General features: G+C 41.7%; 1 protein-coding gene across 1 annotated transcript; it reads right to left on the bottom strand.

Moving 5' to 3' along the window:
- Nucleotides 1-17,176: 17,176 nt before the first annotated feature.
- LOC141251059 (uncharacterized) lies at nt 17,177-17,488 on the bottom strand. The gene has a single exon (XM_073670191.1). The coding sequence runs from the start codon at nt 17,486-17,488 to the stop codon at nt 17,177-17,179; it is 312 nt and encodes a 103-aa protein (XP_073526292.1).
- Nucleotides 17,489-18,040: the final 552 nt, after the last annotated feature.

Here is an 18,040-nt window from a genome sequence, read left to right as displayed (position 1 = left end):
AAACCTAATATCTTAATGAAGTCTAATTCATGACATTAATTTAAAAGCATCAGAATTTATTACAAACGATGAGAAATGGGACCCCAACTAACTTGCAATTTATCTTCCTATTAATATTGTCAATCAAATTATTAAAATCCATATTTCATATCATAATATTGAAGACAAATTAATATGGAATTTATCTGGATCTAGAGAGTTTAGCACTAAAACAACGATCAATTTAACTCAAAATAATAATAATAATCAAAATAATTCAATCTTAAAAAATGTTTGGAATCTAAATATCCCTCCAAAGTTAAAAATTTCCTCTCGAAAGTCCTATCAGGTTGCTTACCAACTACTCAAAAGATTAAATAGATATTTTGACAGAGTACCTAATTTTTGTACTCCCTATAATGGACCGATTGAAACTATCCCACATTTTTTGGAATGTACAGTAACTATTCATATGATGAATAGTCTAAAACAAAAACATGGATTTGATTCCCTTATTCAAAACTCTCAAAATTTGATAGAGGATTTTGATTATTTTGTTAAAATAATAAAATTATAAAATTATGTGTTTTTTATGTTATGAACTTTGGAGAAATAGAATTAACCTTATTATCAATAAAAAGCCTTTACATTCTCTTCCTTAAGAAAATGCTTTTATTCAATATCACTCTTGGATGTCTTCTATAAATTTTAATCTTCTTCATAAAAAGAATAATCATAACAAGACAATCAAACGAAGATTTTTTTTATCAAATTAGAAATCTCCTCCGGAAGGATGGATTAAGATCAATTATGATGGCTCTTTTTGTTCAAATGGTAATTCGTATATAAGGTATATTCTTAGAGATAATAAAAGAAATATTAAAAATATTAATCACATTAAAGTCAATTCTTCTTTTCCTTTACAAATAGAAGCTATAACAGCTGTGGAGTCTATTAGAAAAGCAGTTGCACTTAATCTAGAAAAAAATTATAATAGAAGGTGATAATTTAATTTTAATAAATACAATAAGAAAGATTTGGCAGGTTCCATGAAGTTTAAAGACCATTGTTTAAGACATCGATGAAGAACTCAAGAACTTCAAGGACATTAAAGTTTTTCACTGTTTCAGATAAAATAATAGTGCGTCCGACCTTCTTTGATATGAAATCAAGTGTCATCCTATTTGACGAAGAAATAAAGATCAAAGTCAAGCAAGCACTCACACATTGGAAGATGACAAAACCGTTGAATCTGTCTCTTCGACATCTACTCAGTGTTCTTGCCATATTTGGAGCTACAAATTTCCAATGGAGGTCGATGAGTAGTCAATGGAAAGATAAGAAAATTATGTGTATTTATTATGTTGATGACATGCGCTCAATCGGGACATAAACGTCCATAAATTATTGTCTTCATGACAGTCCAGCTGAAGAGTCTCATTTAACCCGCATGCATTGAACCCGAGGGAGACCATGAGAGACTACACATTAATTGGACGACATTATATGATATTCAATATCTTTTATAGGTTTAAATAATACGAAGACCCTTCACCTTGACCGAGATTAACTCTCTTCATTTGAATAGTCTTTGAAACGGCCACAATAAATGACGAGCAACTAAAGAGACTCGCACCTTGTTTTGTATTTTCCTATTTATATTACTTTGTTTCTCTATTGTAATCATGTTGAAGGTTAAGTATAAACCAAGTGTTTTGAGAAGAACTCAAACTTGATCTTTTACATCTTGTTTGGTGCGTCATATCCAAACACCTGAACTTCTTCTAGGTGCGTAATATCCTAATCAAATTCAGGCCCTTCCTTCCTCAAGAGGTGAGTCATATCCTTGAGTTGAAGGTTGCTTATCCCTACTAAATCTTTGTATACATCTCTTGTTTCTTTTCCCCAGAAGTAAAAAAACCAAAAAAAACCCAAATCCATTAAACCCCATAAAACCCGTTTCTCAAAAGAAATTCTAGTGAAGTTGTTCTTGCTCTTGACTAGTTGGAAGATCCTTGGTTTGATTCTCATCATTCTTGCTTCAAAGGAATGAGAAGGTGTAGATTTAGATTTTGTATTAGATATCATTAGTACTTGTAACGTACTTGATGAATATATCAGGTCTGTGTAAGAAGATTTGCGGGTTTTGCAATCTCTTCTCCTTAGTTTTATTTTTAAATTTGTAAACATTATTATTTATGAGAATGCGGAATGGCTCCTTGTTAAGGAGAATTTCCTTCATTGATCATCAATAAAAAACGGCCCCTCTATCTATTGCATATAAAATTTGCTATCCATCGCACACTCTTTCGTGATGACTAATGCAGCTGATCTAGTGACGAAAGGATAGGAGGAGGGCATGACGACCAGCGCAACAAAAAACGTGACGAGAAATCCACCTTCGGGCGTGATGATTTATAGGGGGAGGAGTGGGCGTGATGAGTAGTGTACGATAGGTCGTCACGATGTCCCTGATACTGGGCGTGACGAAGAGGCTATATAGGTGTTTTTGATGTTCGTAAGTATTTTTATTAGTTCTAAATGGTTATTTAAGCCTTTTATGTTGTTTTTTAGAAGAAAATCACATTAGATCATGGTGGTAGGCTTGTTGGGGTTGTAAGGGTGTTTGGTAGGATGAAAACGTACTTCTAATGAATGAAAGGGATGTATTAGATGGTTTTAATAATGTTGTGTGATATCTAATGACCTATATTGAGATCTTGTGACATTATGTGGCACTTGAATTCATCCTCGTACTTATGTCTAGTTTGTAGTCAACTTTGTATAGACTTTTAGGTGGTTTTCACATTGATAAGTTATGTATTGGAGTCACCTATTTGATTTCTGAAATTCATAGTTGTTTACAACTGTATTACACCCACAACGGATAGAAGCTGATTACAGCACACATACAGCTATATAGCACAATGCCTATACCTCAACCCTACTTCAGAACCCTCTTCCACAACCCCCATTAAAAGAGTGCTTCCTATGTAATCGTTTCCACACCCACAAGATCCACATGCTCCATTCCACATTCATCAATCTCTTAGTAGATGGATTCTTCATCAGTGACATCAAATAAAGTCTGTCATTGCGGTTTTCCTTTAGTTCAACAAACCGTGGAGGGTCGGTGGAACTTTGATAGAAGGTTCTGGGGGTGTCCAGAATTTGGCACATATGATGTGAACAAGCCAAATAACGAAGGATGTAGCAATTTACAGAATGGATTGATCCACCGTTCTGTAAGCGATCCCAAGAGGTTATTGATGAACTGCGGAAAAAGAGAAATGAGCTAGTCAGCAGAACGAAGGTCTTATGAGGTTTAATTTCAAGGCTAAAGAATATATCACATATTTGGATAAAGTTAGAGCGGTCAGAGACGTAAGTCGTCTTAGAAAACCTAAGACCGATCCTAACCCATGATTTCTGTTTTGTTTTATGAAACTTTGCAGGGAACAAGCGAGTTTGTCATGAGAGAGATATCGAAAGCAGAATCGCCTTATTTAGGAAAAATGTAATGCTATTTGAAGAATGTTCTATTTAGTAATTGAAAGAAGAATCGCGTCACCTATAAACAATGTATTCTTGTAATAATAAGTGTCCTTTTGTTTTAAATCTTTTGTAGCTTAATGGTAAGAGAGTATCAAAGGCCGGTATCAAATTGAATGCATTACTATTATTTATACATGAATAACATAGCCACGAAATGAATGAAAAAGAAAATAGCCCAACATGTAGTACCACAACTCTTATGTAAACAAGAAAAAATCCCAACAAGCCACCCTTTAATGGGCCATGTATGTAAAATGTGTGATATATCCCAAAGTCTTGATCATCACGAGCTTAGCAATGTCATTCGTGAAGCGGGAGGTGTTGGTACCCATTACGCACCGCAAGCTATATTGCAAAACCCAGAATTAGGCTGTCATATCAAGCACATACCTCTATTTTGATGTGTCCATGACTGAACACTGCAATGAAATGACCTGAAACTGCAAGTTTGACCAATTTTCATCCACAAATGAGCTTCATCTTCACCTATTTATACCCCTACACCTCACCATCTCCATTCACCAAATCATTCACAACATTTATTTGCATTCTACAAAAAATGAAGAAGTTTTTCTTATCAAAGTTTAAGAAAATGAATATTGAGAGAGTAGAACATGAAGAGGGTGATGAATCTAGTCATTCCGAGCATGAGGAACACATGGATCAAGGGGTGGATCCAAACACATCATATTTCTCAGGAGATTACAACAGTCTGGTTAGTTAGAATATATGTTTACCATCGTAGAGTTCCAACAGTCTTGATTAAGCCATGTGTTGTGTTATATTGCATTATGACGTAGTAATATGATTTATTTCTTACTCTGCTTTATGTTTAATTTGCTAGTAAGATCACCCTTTTTGTGATACATGATACTTTATGTTGTGTTATGTTTCACTATGTTTCATTATGTTGCTTAAGGTGCTTTGCGTTTAGTGCTGTAAGCTTATAGTTGCTATTTCATTTGTTAAAATGTATAGATAGCACCAGACATGTACGACACTAACTCCTCGTACTACCATGGGGATCAAATTTATGGACAACTGTATGTTCCTAATTCGTATCAAAGCCTCGATCAAATACAACTCCCAGCATTGTGCTGGGACCACCTACAACCCCAAGTGCCTTCCTCACAGTACACAGATGTTCCACAGAAATCGGTGGAATCCCTACTCGATTATGAAATCCCCAAATTCAGCCTTGGGTTCACTGATGACGAAGATAGCACCCACGTGAAGGGTTGTCCGCCAACCTACCCATGCCAAAGTGTTCCGGAACGAGGTACACAATTGTGGGAATGGCCACCTCTCTACACTCTACCGAAGTTCGAGAACGTATCCACGCTTGAGCCTATAACATCAGTGGACTACAACAAGTACTTTGTCACATATAAGATTTTTGACGATAGAGACGACATCATTTCATGGGCAAAGGGGGAGGCGAAGAAGCTCAATTTCATGCTCATCAACTATAGGGTGGACAAAGGTTCTAAGGGTAGAAGGCCCGTCACATGGTTAGCGTGCCAGAGAAGAGGTAAAGCACGCCAACCAAATCCCCCGCGAGAAAATCAGAACTAGAATGAGACAGTGCGACTGCCCATTCCTCATACAAGTGTTTGAAGAACCACTGGACCGCTGGAACATTGTTCTGCGCAAGGGAACATGTACAACCGAGGTACGTACTGGGGATGTTGTCCAACCCAGACAATGTGACGAGCATTAAGCAAATATATAACGTCAATCAGAAGTTCAGGAGGGAAGGAATGGAAGGACGTACTGTTGTGCAAGAGTTCTTTAAGAAGTGCAAGGAGAACGAATATTATGTGGAGTACACGTCCGATCCAGAAATAAACAAGATCAAAGACGTGTTATTTGCAAGCCCGGATGGGATAAGACTTCTAAGGACATTTTCGTACGTTATCCTACTAGTTTCCACTTACTTGACTAATGTGTAAGTCCATCTCTCCGGATTCATGTTTTGTATCGTGTGATATCGATCTATGTTGTTTTCAACTTCCCTTTTACGTACAGGTACAACAGTCCATTCCTGGAGATTGTAGGTGTCACATCGACATGGAAGAATTTCAATGTTGCCAGAGCATTCCTTGCCTGCGAGGAGACGAAGAACTACACATTGGCCATAGAGTAACTTGCAAAGTTGTTCTTCAAAGTCAAACAACAACAACATGTGTAGTGAAGGATAGGGAGGCGAAGTTGATGAAGCCAGTGTACTGTCTATTTCCAAATGCGGAATTCTTGCTATGCAGGCTGCACGTCCAACGCAACATCGAGCTGTTTGCGAGGAAGCTGATCGACAAGGAAAGAGCCAATAGAGTGGCAAACGCGTACAGGGACATTTTATATTGCACCACTGAGGAGGACTACAATGCTAATAAAGAAAAATTGTTCCACAACTGGCATGGCCTTCAAAAATTACATTCTTACGCCTATCAAACTTGGTTCAAACCTCACAAGGAGAAGCTGTCGACGGATGACGCATTCACGTTGGGGCAGAACACAACAAACCGGTAAAACTAAATTAACGTTTTCTTTTACATCTGATGCATTTGACATCTAGTATAACCAAACATCTCTCATGAATGAACCAGGATTGAAGGAGCGCTTTCAGTGCTGAAGAAATACTTGTCCGGTCCGAACAACAACTTGTCAACCATCTTCGCCGAGTATCACATGTTGTTGCGGAACCAAGTTCGGGAGATTAAGGGCAACCTTAATATGAGTTTAGAAACCCAATTCAAGCTAATAGACGGGGCTCACATTTTCAACCTGTTGCACTACAGGGTTTCAGCAACGACTTTCAACCGTCTAATGGACGAGTACAAGAACGGTCAATTCCTGAACCCGGAACCGTACTGCAAATGCACCAAGATGACCAGGGATGGTCTCCCCTAATACCACGTAATTGGAACTTATGTGCACACAAAGCAGGCGTTACCGGAGGAGGTGATCCATATATTCTGGAGAACCCTTTCCATATAAGATGTACCCGATGTCGTCGACGACGAGAGGATGAAGAGAAAGGTGAACCGATAGTTGATGGACGACTTTGCATGAGAGAAGTTCAACAAGTTAACCTTAGATGATCAGTTGAAGGCGGTCAGAATGTTAAACAAGATAATGCTCCCTGAAGAGACGAAGCTTGATGAGCCCGTAAACTTCAAGCACAAGGGCAGACTGATGGGTGCACTAGACAAAAGGCTACCATGTGCATGGGAGAGTTCCGAAGTTGTCAAGGACCAGACACCACCAAAAAAGAAGAAGAAGACCACGAGGAGGCCCGAAAAAGAGCCCGGACAGCCTTTGAAATCCCCAAGACTGCTTCTCAACAGAAAGTATCACAAGGTGTGGCCACAGTGCATGGGACAGTACTCTAAGGTTGGTACAAGATCATCTCCGACAGAAACTGTGGATATAGATCCATAGCTCTTGGTCTTGGTATGTGAAAAGATGGTTGGCCCTAGATAAGGGATGCCATGGTGAGGACGTTCGAAACCGACTGGGAGGTCCGAAGCAAGATGGTATTCTCATCAACATCTTCCTCCATGGCCACACCTTCATATGTAGCACCCTCACCTGCACCCCCCTCTTCACCCTCTTCACCCCGTGGGGCATTCCATGGTCTTTGCCCCCTCCACTCACCCTACAAGACATATTTAATATTGAAACAATCATGATCTGGTTTATTGAACTTAACTTATCGTAGACAATATTGTACTTTATTGTACATACCTCCACTCTAGGCTCTTCCTCAGCATGATCCCATTCCTCACCATGAGGCTCTTCCTCTTCCATTCCTTCGTCCATAGTTCGATCATAACCGAAGGCGAACCAATCTTCTTGATGGCGATCATAGTCACCACCGTAGTACGGTGGCGAGCCTTCCCTGTATTGGTAGTGTGACCCATCACCGTACTGGGTTGCGGAACCACCGCCGTAGTGGAATTCCGATCCACCGCCTATGTGGTGTTCGGACCGGCCGCCTTGGTGGTAATCGGACCCACCACCCATCTGTTGGTCACCGTAGTAACCCAACATCATCTGATGAGAAGATGATGCATCTCCCATGAACTCGTCTACCCCCACACCTGAGATGGAATGGCGTGACCTAGATGCCTCCGGGTACATGGGATAGGGGTACGGGGGCTCTTCGGACTCGCATTGTCGCCCATCACCAGAGACAGAATGTCTCGCGGGCGTGTAATTGGCCGAGGCGGATCCCCTTTTATCCCCCCGCTTCTTCTTCCGGGCCACTCTAGCGCCCAACTCTGCTTCAGTTCTGGCTGCTTCCTCCGTAGTCAGTCGCGAGGCCTCCTCGGCATCCCTTTTCTGGTGTCGTGCTGATCTAGATCCCATGGCACCAACCTTCTTCGCCATCCTCTTCAAGCGGTCTTGCATACACAACATTAAAATGTAAATGACTTTTAAATGGATTGACCATACATTTACATAAACTAACAACAACCTAAAAGCGGGAATCATTCAAATGCACGTGACGCCAGTGGAAGCCAAGGATGTCACGACTATGGATGCCAACAATGTGACGCCCAACTCAGTAAAGGACGTGACAGCCCAGAGTGCCAGTGCAAACTGAGGCAAACACATACTACACTGCATTCAGATAACTGTAAATCGAATCTCAGAGCCAACCTCAACCAACATTCAAAACTGTTTTCCTACTAATTCAACATTAATATCTACCTAAATACCAAATTCACCTAACATACTCATTACTAAGATAATTTTTACACTCAATGGTATTAAACAACATATATAGCTAAAATCACCAAAAATCTCAATATTCCTAACATAAAATGAATTTAAATCATTTTTTTTACCTAAATACCTACAAATAGTACAATAATATACAACAATTCTCAGAAAATTCTTATATCATCAAATATCCATAAAATCAAAACTACAACTACAATCAAAGACAATTTCAACATTTTAACCATAAAATTTAGATAAATCTAATTATTTGACCTAAATACCTAAAAAATCCACCATTAGAACAATTTATAAAAAAATACCTATATAACGAAATATCCACAAAATCAATACTACAACTAAAATCAACAAAAAAATCAATATTTTAACCATATAATTTAATTAAATCTAATTATTTCACCTAAATACCTAAAAAATCCACCAAAACTTAGAACAATTTATAAAAAAATACCTATATAACCAAATATCCACAAAATCAACACTACAACTAAAATCTCAATATATAGCAACATTTAAACCATTAATTTAAATTAATTCACATCATTTTTAACTGAGGTGAGTTCCGGTGAAAACAAGCTTTATGGTGTGAAGTGCGAAGGATGTTGAGCCATTAGATTAGAAAATGGAGGGCTGAGATTAAAAGATGGGTTTTTTTAATGAATCCACGCGGTGGCATTTTTGTAATTAATGGTGAACTGTTATTTTTATTTTTTTTACGTTCTCTGGGTGATTTTTTTATCCCTTTAGATGTGAACATTAGCGTGTTATATGTGAACATTAGTGTGTTATATGTGTACCCGAGAAAGTTCGCATAAGGATTGTTTTCACCGGATCCTTATTCTATTTTAACTAATTAACTTGATTATCTACTCAATCTACCAATAATTCAACCTAAAAACCTATAGATCCAAATATCTTCCAAATCAACTCAAATCTTCCATATACTTCAAGATTCCAACAATATTATGCATGTATATCACATTAATTCAAAAAAATAACATATATAACTACTAAATCCTCCAAGAATTCCTATGAGAACTTATAGATCTACATAAACATCAACTCAAACAAGCTAGAAATTGGACAACTAACCATATCAACTTTGATTTTGATCTTTGGGATGGAAGAACAACCAAACGAGAGGGCTACGAGCACCGGATTGTGTTTAAACAACCAAAAATGGCGTTCGACCGAGTGAGAACTGCAAGGAGAGGTGTGTGGAGTCGGCCAAAAATGAGTAATGGAGGGTTTGGAGGTGTTTTAGGCCTTTATAGCCTAAAACACGCTCCTCGTCACGTGAGCTCTGGTGGACATCGTCACAGGAAGCTTGGCGTGGAGAGTCACGGGAGATTTGGGTGCAGCGTCACGGCAAATGGCAGGAATCACGTGACGGCAGAATTGGAGCTGGACCCACGTGATGTGCAATTCAGTATACCCCGTGACGATTTTTGATCTTGTAACCGTGACGAATTCGGGTGCAATGGTTAGTAAAAAAACATATGCGATGGTTAACAATCACCTAAAAAAAATAGAGTGGTTGGAAACAACAACCAAAGAGTAAAGCAAGGCAGATTCATGTGCGAACCATTCCAGCCAACCTCTGGCCGAGTTTGTTCCCTATATGTATGATGTCAAAAATAGAGTGGTTGGAAACAACAACCAAAGAGTACAGCAAGGCAGGTTCATGTGCGAACCATTCCAGCCAACCTCTGGCCGAGTTTGTTCCCTATATGTATGATGTCAATTGGGCTCAGTTTTACAATAAGATTTTTTAACCTTTTTTTTCTTTCTTTCCAAGTCATGTTTTAAGATTTCAATTTTTGAGGTCGAAGGGGAGATATAATCCACTATTTTTTAATCCTCTTGATATAAATATATGTCATTTTAGAGTAACGTTTTTGAATAAAAATACATGTCATTTTATCAAATTTTCTCTACTTATATACATTTATCCCTATACAATCATTACATTAAAAATTATTTTATTTCTTGAGACAATGTTTTTTACATTTTCAATGTAACTTTAGTAGTGTTATTTAGATAAATAAATTTCTACCTTAGTTTTGCAATACAATTCTTGAATCTTTCTTTTTCTTTTTCTAAGTCATGCTTTAAGCTTTCAATTTTTGTGGCATATTCGAAGGGGAGATATAGTCCACTATTCTTTATTTATTTATACTAGTTCAAGATAATATTTTATCGGCAGAAAGGTGAAAAAGAAAGCTCATAGTATTTCCAATGGAGGTGAAGATGAAGATGGAAACGGGGATGAAACTTGTAAACTTGACAGAGACGACATATTACTCCACACCCCGAACTTGTCATGTTGTCATCCTTACGTACAACACTGCGTGCATATGAGCCTACCTTGGTTGACTGACAAATTAAGGTAGATGTTAAATGACATAAAGACATATCCGACCTTGTTAAAAGACAGGCAAAGTAATCGGCCCCAACTATCTTCATGTATTTCTCTCCATTTTATAGCAATGCACCCTCATCAAGTCTCAGTTTCAACCACAGTCTAATTCTCCATTCTGCAAATCAAGTGTAGCCTTGATAGCTTTAATCTCATTCTCATAATTCTCAGTAATCAATATGTCGTCCGCATATGGTAGGAGCACTATGAACGACACCTTGACGAACAATTGAGTAGATATTACTTTTTTTTTTGGTAAGAACAGAGGCACGCCTCCCCTCATCCGATAGAATCAGAAGCAAGATGGACCACAACAGACCGGGGTGTGGCCCGTCCCCTAGCATCATCTAACAGTGTTTCAACCACCACAGGCGGTGGAGAAACGAGAACAGTCGAGCCCAAAGGAAACTGAAAAGCAAGATCAGCTAGCGCGTCGGCGACGCGGTTTGCCTCTCTGAAGATATGACGGAACTGGCAAATCCAGTTCCTACTAACTAAGTCTTGCGCAATAGACACAAGACTATATAAGGGGTGCCTTCGATCTATAGGTTTACCTAAAAACAGAACGACTAAAGACGAATCTGTTTCTAAAGAAACCCTCCCGAACCCCAGATCACGTGCTAGGCGAAGGCCAGAGATGACCCCCCATAACTCCGCTGCCAGAACCGAACCCGAGCCAATGTTGTGGACGAACCCCCCGACCCACTGGCCAGCGCTATCCCTCAGAACTCCTCCCGCAGCAGCCAAACCATCTCTGACGGCCCCATCCGTATTGAGACAAATCCTACCGACAACCGGCTTACGCCACATGATGAGCCTAACTTCTCTTGCAGGCTTAGAGTGGCATCTCCCCAAGGCAGCCAAATCAAAATCACACTGGGACCTAACAACATGAGCAGCCAGATCCTCCGCTGACGTGAAGGCGCCAACACCATTTCCCATTACCTGCTTGTTTCTTTGATTCCAGATTGCCCAAAGAGCTGTGGCGAAGAGACCGCACCAGTTGGCGCCAAGATGAGAAGAGCAGAGAAGATTCCACCTCAGCCAGGGCGCAAAATCAGAAACGAAGAAGTGCCCAGCCACAACCGGAGCACCAAGCAGTTCCCAAACCCTTCTGGCAATGACACAATCTCTGAAGAGATGCAAAAACGTCTCTGGCTCATTCTTACACACGCCGCATAAATCAGAGAAGGCTAGGTGCCTTCGAAATCTTTCCTCGTTGGTGAGCACTCCCCCTTTCGCAGCCCGCCAACAAAAAATTCTAGCGCGTTCTTGACAACCCATATTCCAAATTTTCTTGAAAAGCCCTCTGTCAATGAAGACGTCACCGCCGGCGGGAATGAGGAACGAGTAGGCCGAAGCGACTGTGTAATTTCCATCTCTTGAGAACCTCCAGATGTTGCAGTCATCGGAATCCCCCAGCAGCGCAACTCCGGCAATAGACAAGAGGCAGTCGGCCGGCAAGAATTCAGAGAAGGAGGATCACTTCCATCCAAAACCATCATCCCAAAAATCTGCTACAGTTTTGTCTCTGAGATGAACAGGAACAGCAGAAGAACACTTGCCCAGCAGAACGCCCTCAGGTAACCAAAAATCAGACCAAAAGCGCGTGTCATGGCCGTTCCCAATGAGCCTACGAGAACCCGGAATAACCACCTCCGACATCCCCTTAACAATAGCCTTCCAAACCACCGAAGAGCTACCCGAGATGATGTGATCATCCCTCACATATTTACCTCTAATAACATCGGCCCAAGCATCACCCACACTATGAACAAATCTCCACGCCAATTTCCCCACCAACGCAAGATTAAATTCTCTCATACGTTTAATACCAAGGCCGCCGAGCGTTCTTGGTTTAGAAATTTCCGACCAAGGGAGAGCATGCAACTTACGTGCACCACCATAAGAGCCCCAAATAAAGTCCCTAGAGATACGATCAATCTTGTCACAAACGGACCGGGGAAGCACAAACGAGGCCATAGAGTAAACCGGGAGAGCATTCAAAACCGAACGAGTAAGAGTTACCCGACCCGCCATGCTAAGAAGCCTCCCCTTTCATCCTCCCAACCTAGCATGAATGCTTTGGAGGAGAGGCTCGAAAGTCGCCGCCGAGAAGGCCTTGTTCAAAAGAGGGATACCTAAATAAATGCCCAAGTCATCCGTCACCGGGATCCCACTCTCAAGATGCAACTCATGAATCAAATCCGGGGAGACGTTAGGAGAAACATACATCTTCGACTTAGATTCATTCACCTTTTGACCCGAAGACTTGCAAAAGAGATCAAGACAAAGCTTGATAACCTTCACTTGTTCCACCGAGGCTTCCGCAAAGAGAAGCACGTCATCCGCAAAAAGAATGTGAGAGATTGTCGGCCCCCTTCTAGAGGCTTTAAAAGGTTTCCAAGACCCCTCATCCACCGCTCCTTGAATTAATTGACTAAAGCGTTCCATGCAAAGGATAAAGAGATACGGAGAGATAGCATCACCTTGGCGAATTCCCCTAGACGGCTTAAAGGCACCCGTAGATTCACCGTTCCAAAGCACATCAAGAGTAGAGGAAGAGATACACTCCCCAATCCAATCAATCCATCTCTTAGAAAACCCGGCATCTTTAAGAGAGTCCATAATAAAATCCCAACGGAGACGATCAAAAGCCTTCTCTAGATCAATTTTCATTACAAACCACCCCTTCTTGCCTTTCCTAGTACGAATAGAATGAACACACTCTTGTGCCAATGCAATATTATCGGTAATAAGGCATTTAGGAAGGAAGCTACCTTGAACCGGGCTAATCAAGAGGGGCAAAACATCTTTCATGCGGTTGGTCAAAACCTTCGTGATAATCTTGTACAACACATTACACAACCCAATAGGTCTAAAAGAAGCCACACTCTCCGGGTTGGCAACCTTCGGGATAAGAGAAAGGAATGTATCATTGGCCCCCTTTGGCAAAGAGCAAGACGAGAAAAAATCTCGAACCGAAGAGATAACTGAGGGCCCCACAACATCCCAACATTTATGAAAGAACACGGGGCTAAAACCGTCGGGGCCGGGCGACTTACGCGCCCCCATCCCTTTCACTGCCTTATAGATTTCCACATCATCAAAGGGCAAATCCAATTTATCCCATAATGCAACATCCAGTGAAGGAAATAAGCCATGGCATAAAGAAATGGAGGGCAACCTTCAACTGGATGATTATAAAGAGTTGAGAAGTAACCTTTCACTAAATGCATGAGTTGTTCTTTGCCAGTGACCCACGAGCCATCACTGCCCAGCAGAGATTCCACTCGGTTCCGGCGCCGCCTAACCAAGGTCGAGGCATGGAAAAAACCGGTGTTCTGGTCCCCCTCCGTAAGCCAATGCTCTTTAGCCTTTTGACGCCAAATCGCCTCCTCTTGGGCAAGCGTCGCATCCAACTCCGAGTTCAAAGACGCAAGAAGCCTAATATTTGAATCCGAGGTCGCCACACTCAAGGCATCTTGCACCGAAGCAACCTTAAGGAGAAGGGCGGCTTTACGTTTATTCACATCACCAAAAACATGGGTATTCCACCAAGAGATACGATCCTTAAGGATCCTAAGGGCCGAGAACGCCGAACCATCCACACACCAAGCATCCTTGATAAAGTCCAAGAACCCCGGATGATGAGTCCAAGCTTCTTCAAAACGGAAAGGGCGGGAGAAGCGACTCCGACACGGCGGCTGCGTGAGAGTGAAGAGTAGTGGAGTGTGGTCAGAGCAAAGATTGGGGAGATGACGAACCGAGGCATGGGGCCAAGCCGAGAAAGCATCCATGTTCATGGTAATACGGTCAAGTCTCTTAGCAACATAAGTCGAAGCATTAAGCCCACGAGACCAAGAAAAACGAGCACCGACACACCCCATGTCCATGAGACCAAGATTATCAAGACAAGAACGCATGGAAAGTGAGTCCGGATGGAGAGCGCCGGAACCACCAATACGGTCCTCCGAGCTCAAGATACAATTTAGGTCACCCCCGAAATAAACGGGGCCCACAACATGCTTCAAAGTCGATTCAATATCCTCCCAAAATCTCATCCGACAATGAACCGCGGGAGGAGCATAAGCAAAGAGAAAGTGCAACATAGCCCCATCGACCATAATTTCAGTGAGAATGAACCTACTCCCATGTTTCACCACCTTAAGATTAACCAAGGACGGGTCCCATGCCAAAAAAATACCACCCGCACGCCCCGTCGAATCCACAATAAAATCATCACCAAGCTTAATTTTGGAACACACTTCGCGCGCTCTTGTACCCGAGAGTTGAGTTTCAAATAATGCAAGAACCGCGGCTTTGTACGTACGTTTAAGGTAGAGCACCGAGCGGAGAAAACTAGGCTTACCCGCACCCCTAACATTCCACAAGATTGTACTCATCATTGGATAAATGGGAGAAGAGGAAGGCTCCATCAATGATGGAGATCGGGGTCCTGACTGGAGACATCATGAAGAATGCTCCATTTACATCCATTAGGACTAAAGCTAGAGGAATCCACAATATTCTTCTCAGGGATAGAATTTTGCCAACCCAAATAACTCAAATCAGATTGCCCAGCACAAACAGACTCAAAGCCACGCTCTTTGGACATAAGGAGAATTGGCGAGCAAATATTACACTTATTAATATAAGCAGCATTAGCAAGTTTGGACCTTGTGATAGGACCTTGATGGCAACAGAGGTTTGGGCCGGCCCAAATCAAATTTCCAGCGGCAGTCCCATGAATAACCTCGGTCAAAGCCCCAGAGGAGGGAGGAATAGTGGGCTCCAGATTCAAATCCCCCCTATTAATGATACTACTGACATCAGCCGAAAAATGCAAAGCAGACCTGTCTCCAATCAATCCAAAATTCCCCAAAAGTTCCTTATCAATGCAAAAGCTGAAATTAAGCCTAGGAACTTCCTCAGACCTAAGGATAAGGGAGGACAGCCAATTGGAAGTCAAACTAAGAAGCTTAACATGTACGGACTCCAAAAGCAATGCCGGATGAGAAGACGGAGCACACAAAGCCACCACCGGCGGAATCTCCGGCGACATCACCGGCGGTTTTTCTTTACGAACCCACATAAGCTTACCAGGGCGCTTAACCCCTTTATCAAGATTACCCGAGGGAGAGGACTGGATCCGAGTGTTGGGCAGACTAGCGGCAGATGCCTGCTTCAAATTCTTAGCTTTTGGGCACTGATTTTTGAAATGACCAAGAATCCCACATTCCATACAAATAGCTTGCACATTCTCATACTCAAGATGAAAGGTGACTCCATTAACAAGAACAGAGGAGATCAGATCTGAAGCCAAATTCACCATGACACATACACGAGCATACTTGCATCTATCCCCCAATAAAGAACGAGGATCAATTCGGCGAGGAATACCAATCCCGGAAAGAATGAGTTTCAGCACGTTTTCTTCAAAGAGATGGAGAGGGAGGCGGTGAATCCTAACCCAAACCGGGACAGAGCCAAAATCGGAGTTGAAAGGATCAAAATCAGGATCCCACGGTTTGATAGCAAGGTACCGTCCAAACGCCGTCCAAGGCCCACTGTCTAAAATCATATTGAAGTCCTCCAGATTAGACAATTTCAGAACAAAACACCCATTTGGCAAATCGACCAGCTTCCAATCGCCTATGAAACGCTAAAGAAGCCGGACTTTCTTGAGCATATCGGGCAGGGGAACAACAACGCCAAGAGGACGAAGAACAAGAGATTGGCACCATTCAGCAGATAAGATGGAGAGGACCGCCGGTGAAATTGTGACCTCCGGGATAGCAGAGCCGCCACTTGGAATGGAGACAGAGCTATTCGCAGCAAGGAATGAAGGGCTAATGGAAAAGCGGGGGAAGGAGTGGGGGCAACCACACCCTTCCAGGATCTTTTGGGGAGAGGAGCTACAGGTTTCGGCGCCGAAGAAGACGCAGCAGTCTTTTGGGGGAGGGGAGGGGTGGAGGGGGAAGAGGAGGGGAGGAGGAGACCGGCGGAGACGCCATTGCCACACCCACAGTTCAGGCAAGGGAAAAAAGGGGGAAGAGGGGTTGTACGGAGAGCATTTTTCCTACAGATAGTGCAACTGGAACCTGTAGTATGTTATGTGAGTAGATATTACTTGATTGTGAAATTTCGGAGAAATCAACGTCTTGAAGCTTGTTCAAGCCCATAATAGAGCCGAAGAACGTTCAATTTGACAAGGTTAGTACTCTGTAATTCTTCCAATTTGACATGGGTAATGTTGCACAGTATTAGATTATTGTAGTTATATTGATTTATGAAATTATACATTCCATTTGTTGAATTAAACAGGTGGGTCGTATACGTTAGAATTAGCAGGAAGAACACACAAGAATTAGCAGGAAGAAGCACGGCTATCATTACTTGCGAGAATCCAAGTTGAATTACATAAGCCTAATTTTAAAACCCTAGCAATTCTATACTAGACAGAAAGCAGCAAAATCAACCCCCGAAACCGTACAAAGTCCTTCCCTGTCTCTTGAGAGCATAAACGACATCCATAGCGGTGACAGTCTTCCTTCTAGCGTGCTCGGTGTAGGTAACAGCATCACGGATCACATTCTCGAGAAAGATCTTAAGAACGCCTCTGGTTTCCTCATAGATGAGGCCACTGATACGCTTGACACCTCCTCTGCGGGCAAGACGACGAATGGCGGGCTTGGTGATTCCCTGGATGTTGTCCCTTAGAACCTTCCTGTGCCTCTTCGCTCCTCCCTTTCCGAGTCCCTTGCCTCCCTTTCCACGGCCTGACATTTTTACCAGATGATTTGAGATCTGAGTTTGGATGAGAGATGAATGAGGATGATGGGGATGAATTTAGGGATCTTATAGCTAATGTGTGAGGGCGCTTTGAGCCGCTAGATAATCGGGGGTGTTTTTTAATCGGACGGACAAAACTGTGAATCCGTGGTGAAGGGGGATATTGTTTTAGTCCGTTGATGTATTTAAATCGACGGTCGAGATGGAGTAAGAAGGGACGACGCGGATTGGGTTTCGAAGTGTGGGGGCAATTTTCGCGTCTCAAGTTTCAATCTTACATTCCACTAAACACCAAAAAATGAATTGATCATTCTTTTGGAATTTGTCCCTTAATTATGTACTCCCTCTATGTTTGTCCTTTAATTATTTTTTTATTTATCATTTTTGATGTTCTAAAATTATTTTTTCACATTCTATTTATAGAAACTATTTTATAACCACTTTTTCAATTTTCAATACACTTTTACTCTATCTAATACAAATTCTTCTCTCTCAATACTACTTTATTTTTATTCAATATCTAATTATTACTCTTTCTCTCTATCT

Source organism: Phyllobates terribilis, unplaced genomic scaffold, assembly GCF_046119375.1.
Source record: "Phyllobates terribilis strain yellow unplaced genomic scaffold, ASM4611937v1 Scaffold_6504__1_contigs__length_44004, whole genome shotgun sequence".
NCBI lineage: Eukaryota > Metazoa > Chordata > Amphibia > Anura > Dendrobatidae > Phyllobates > Phyllobates terribilis.
This window is presented reverse-complemented; position numbering and strand designations above follow the sequence as displayed.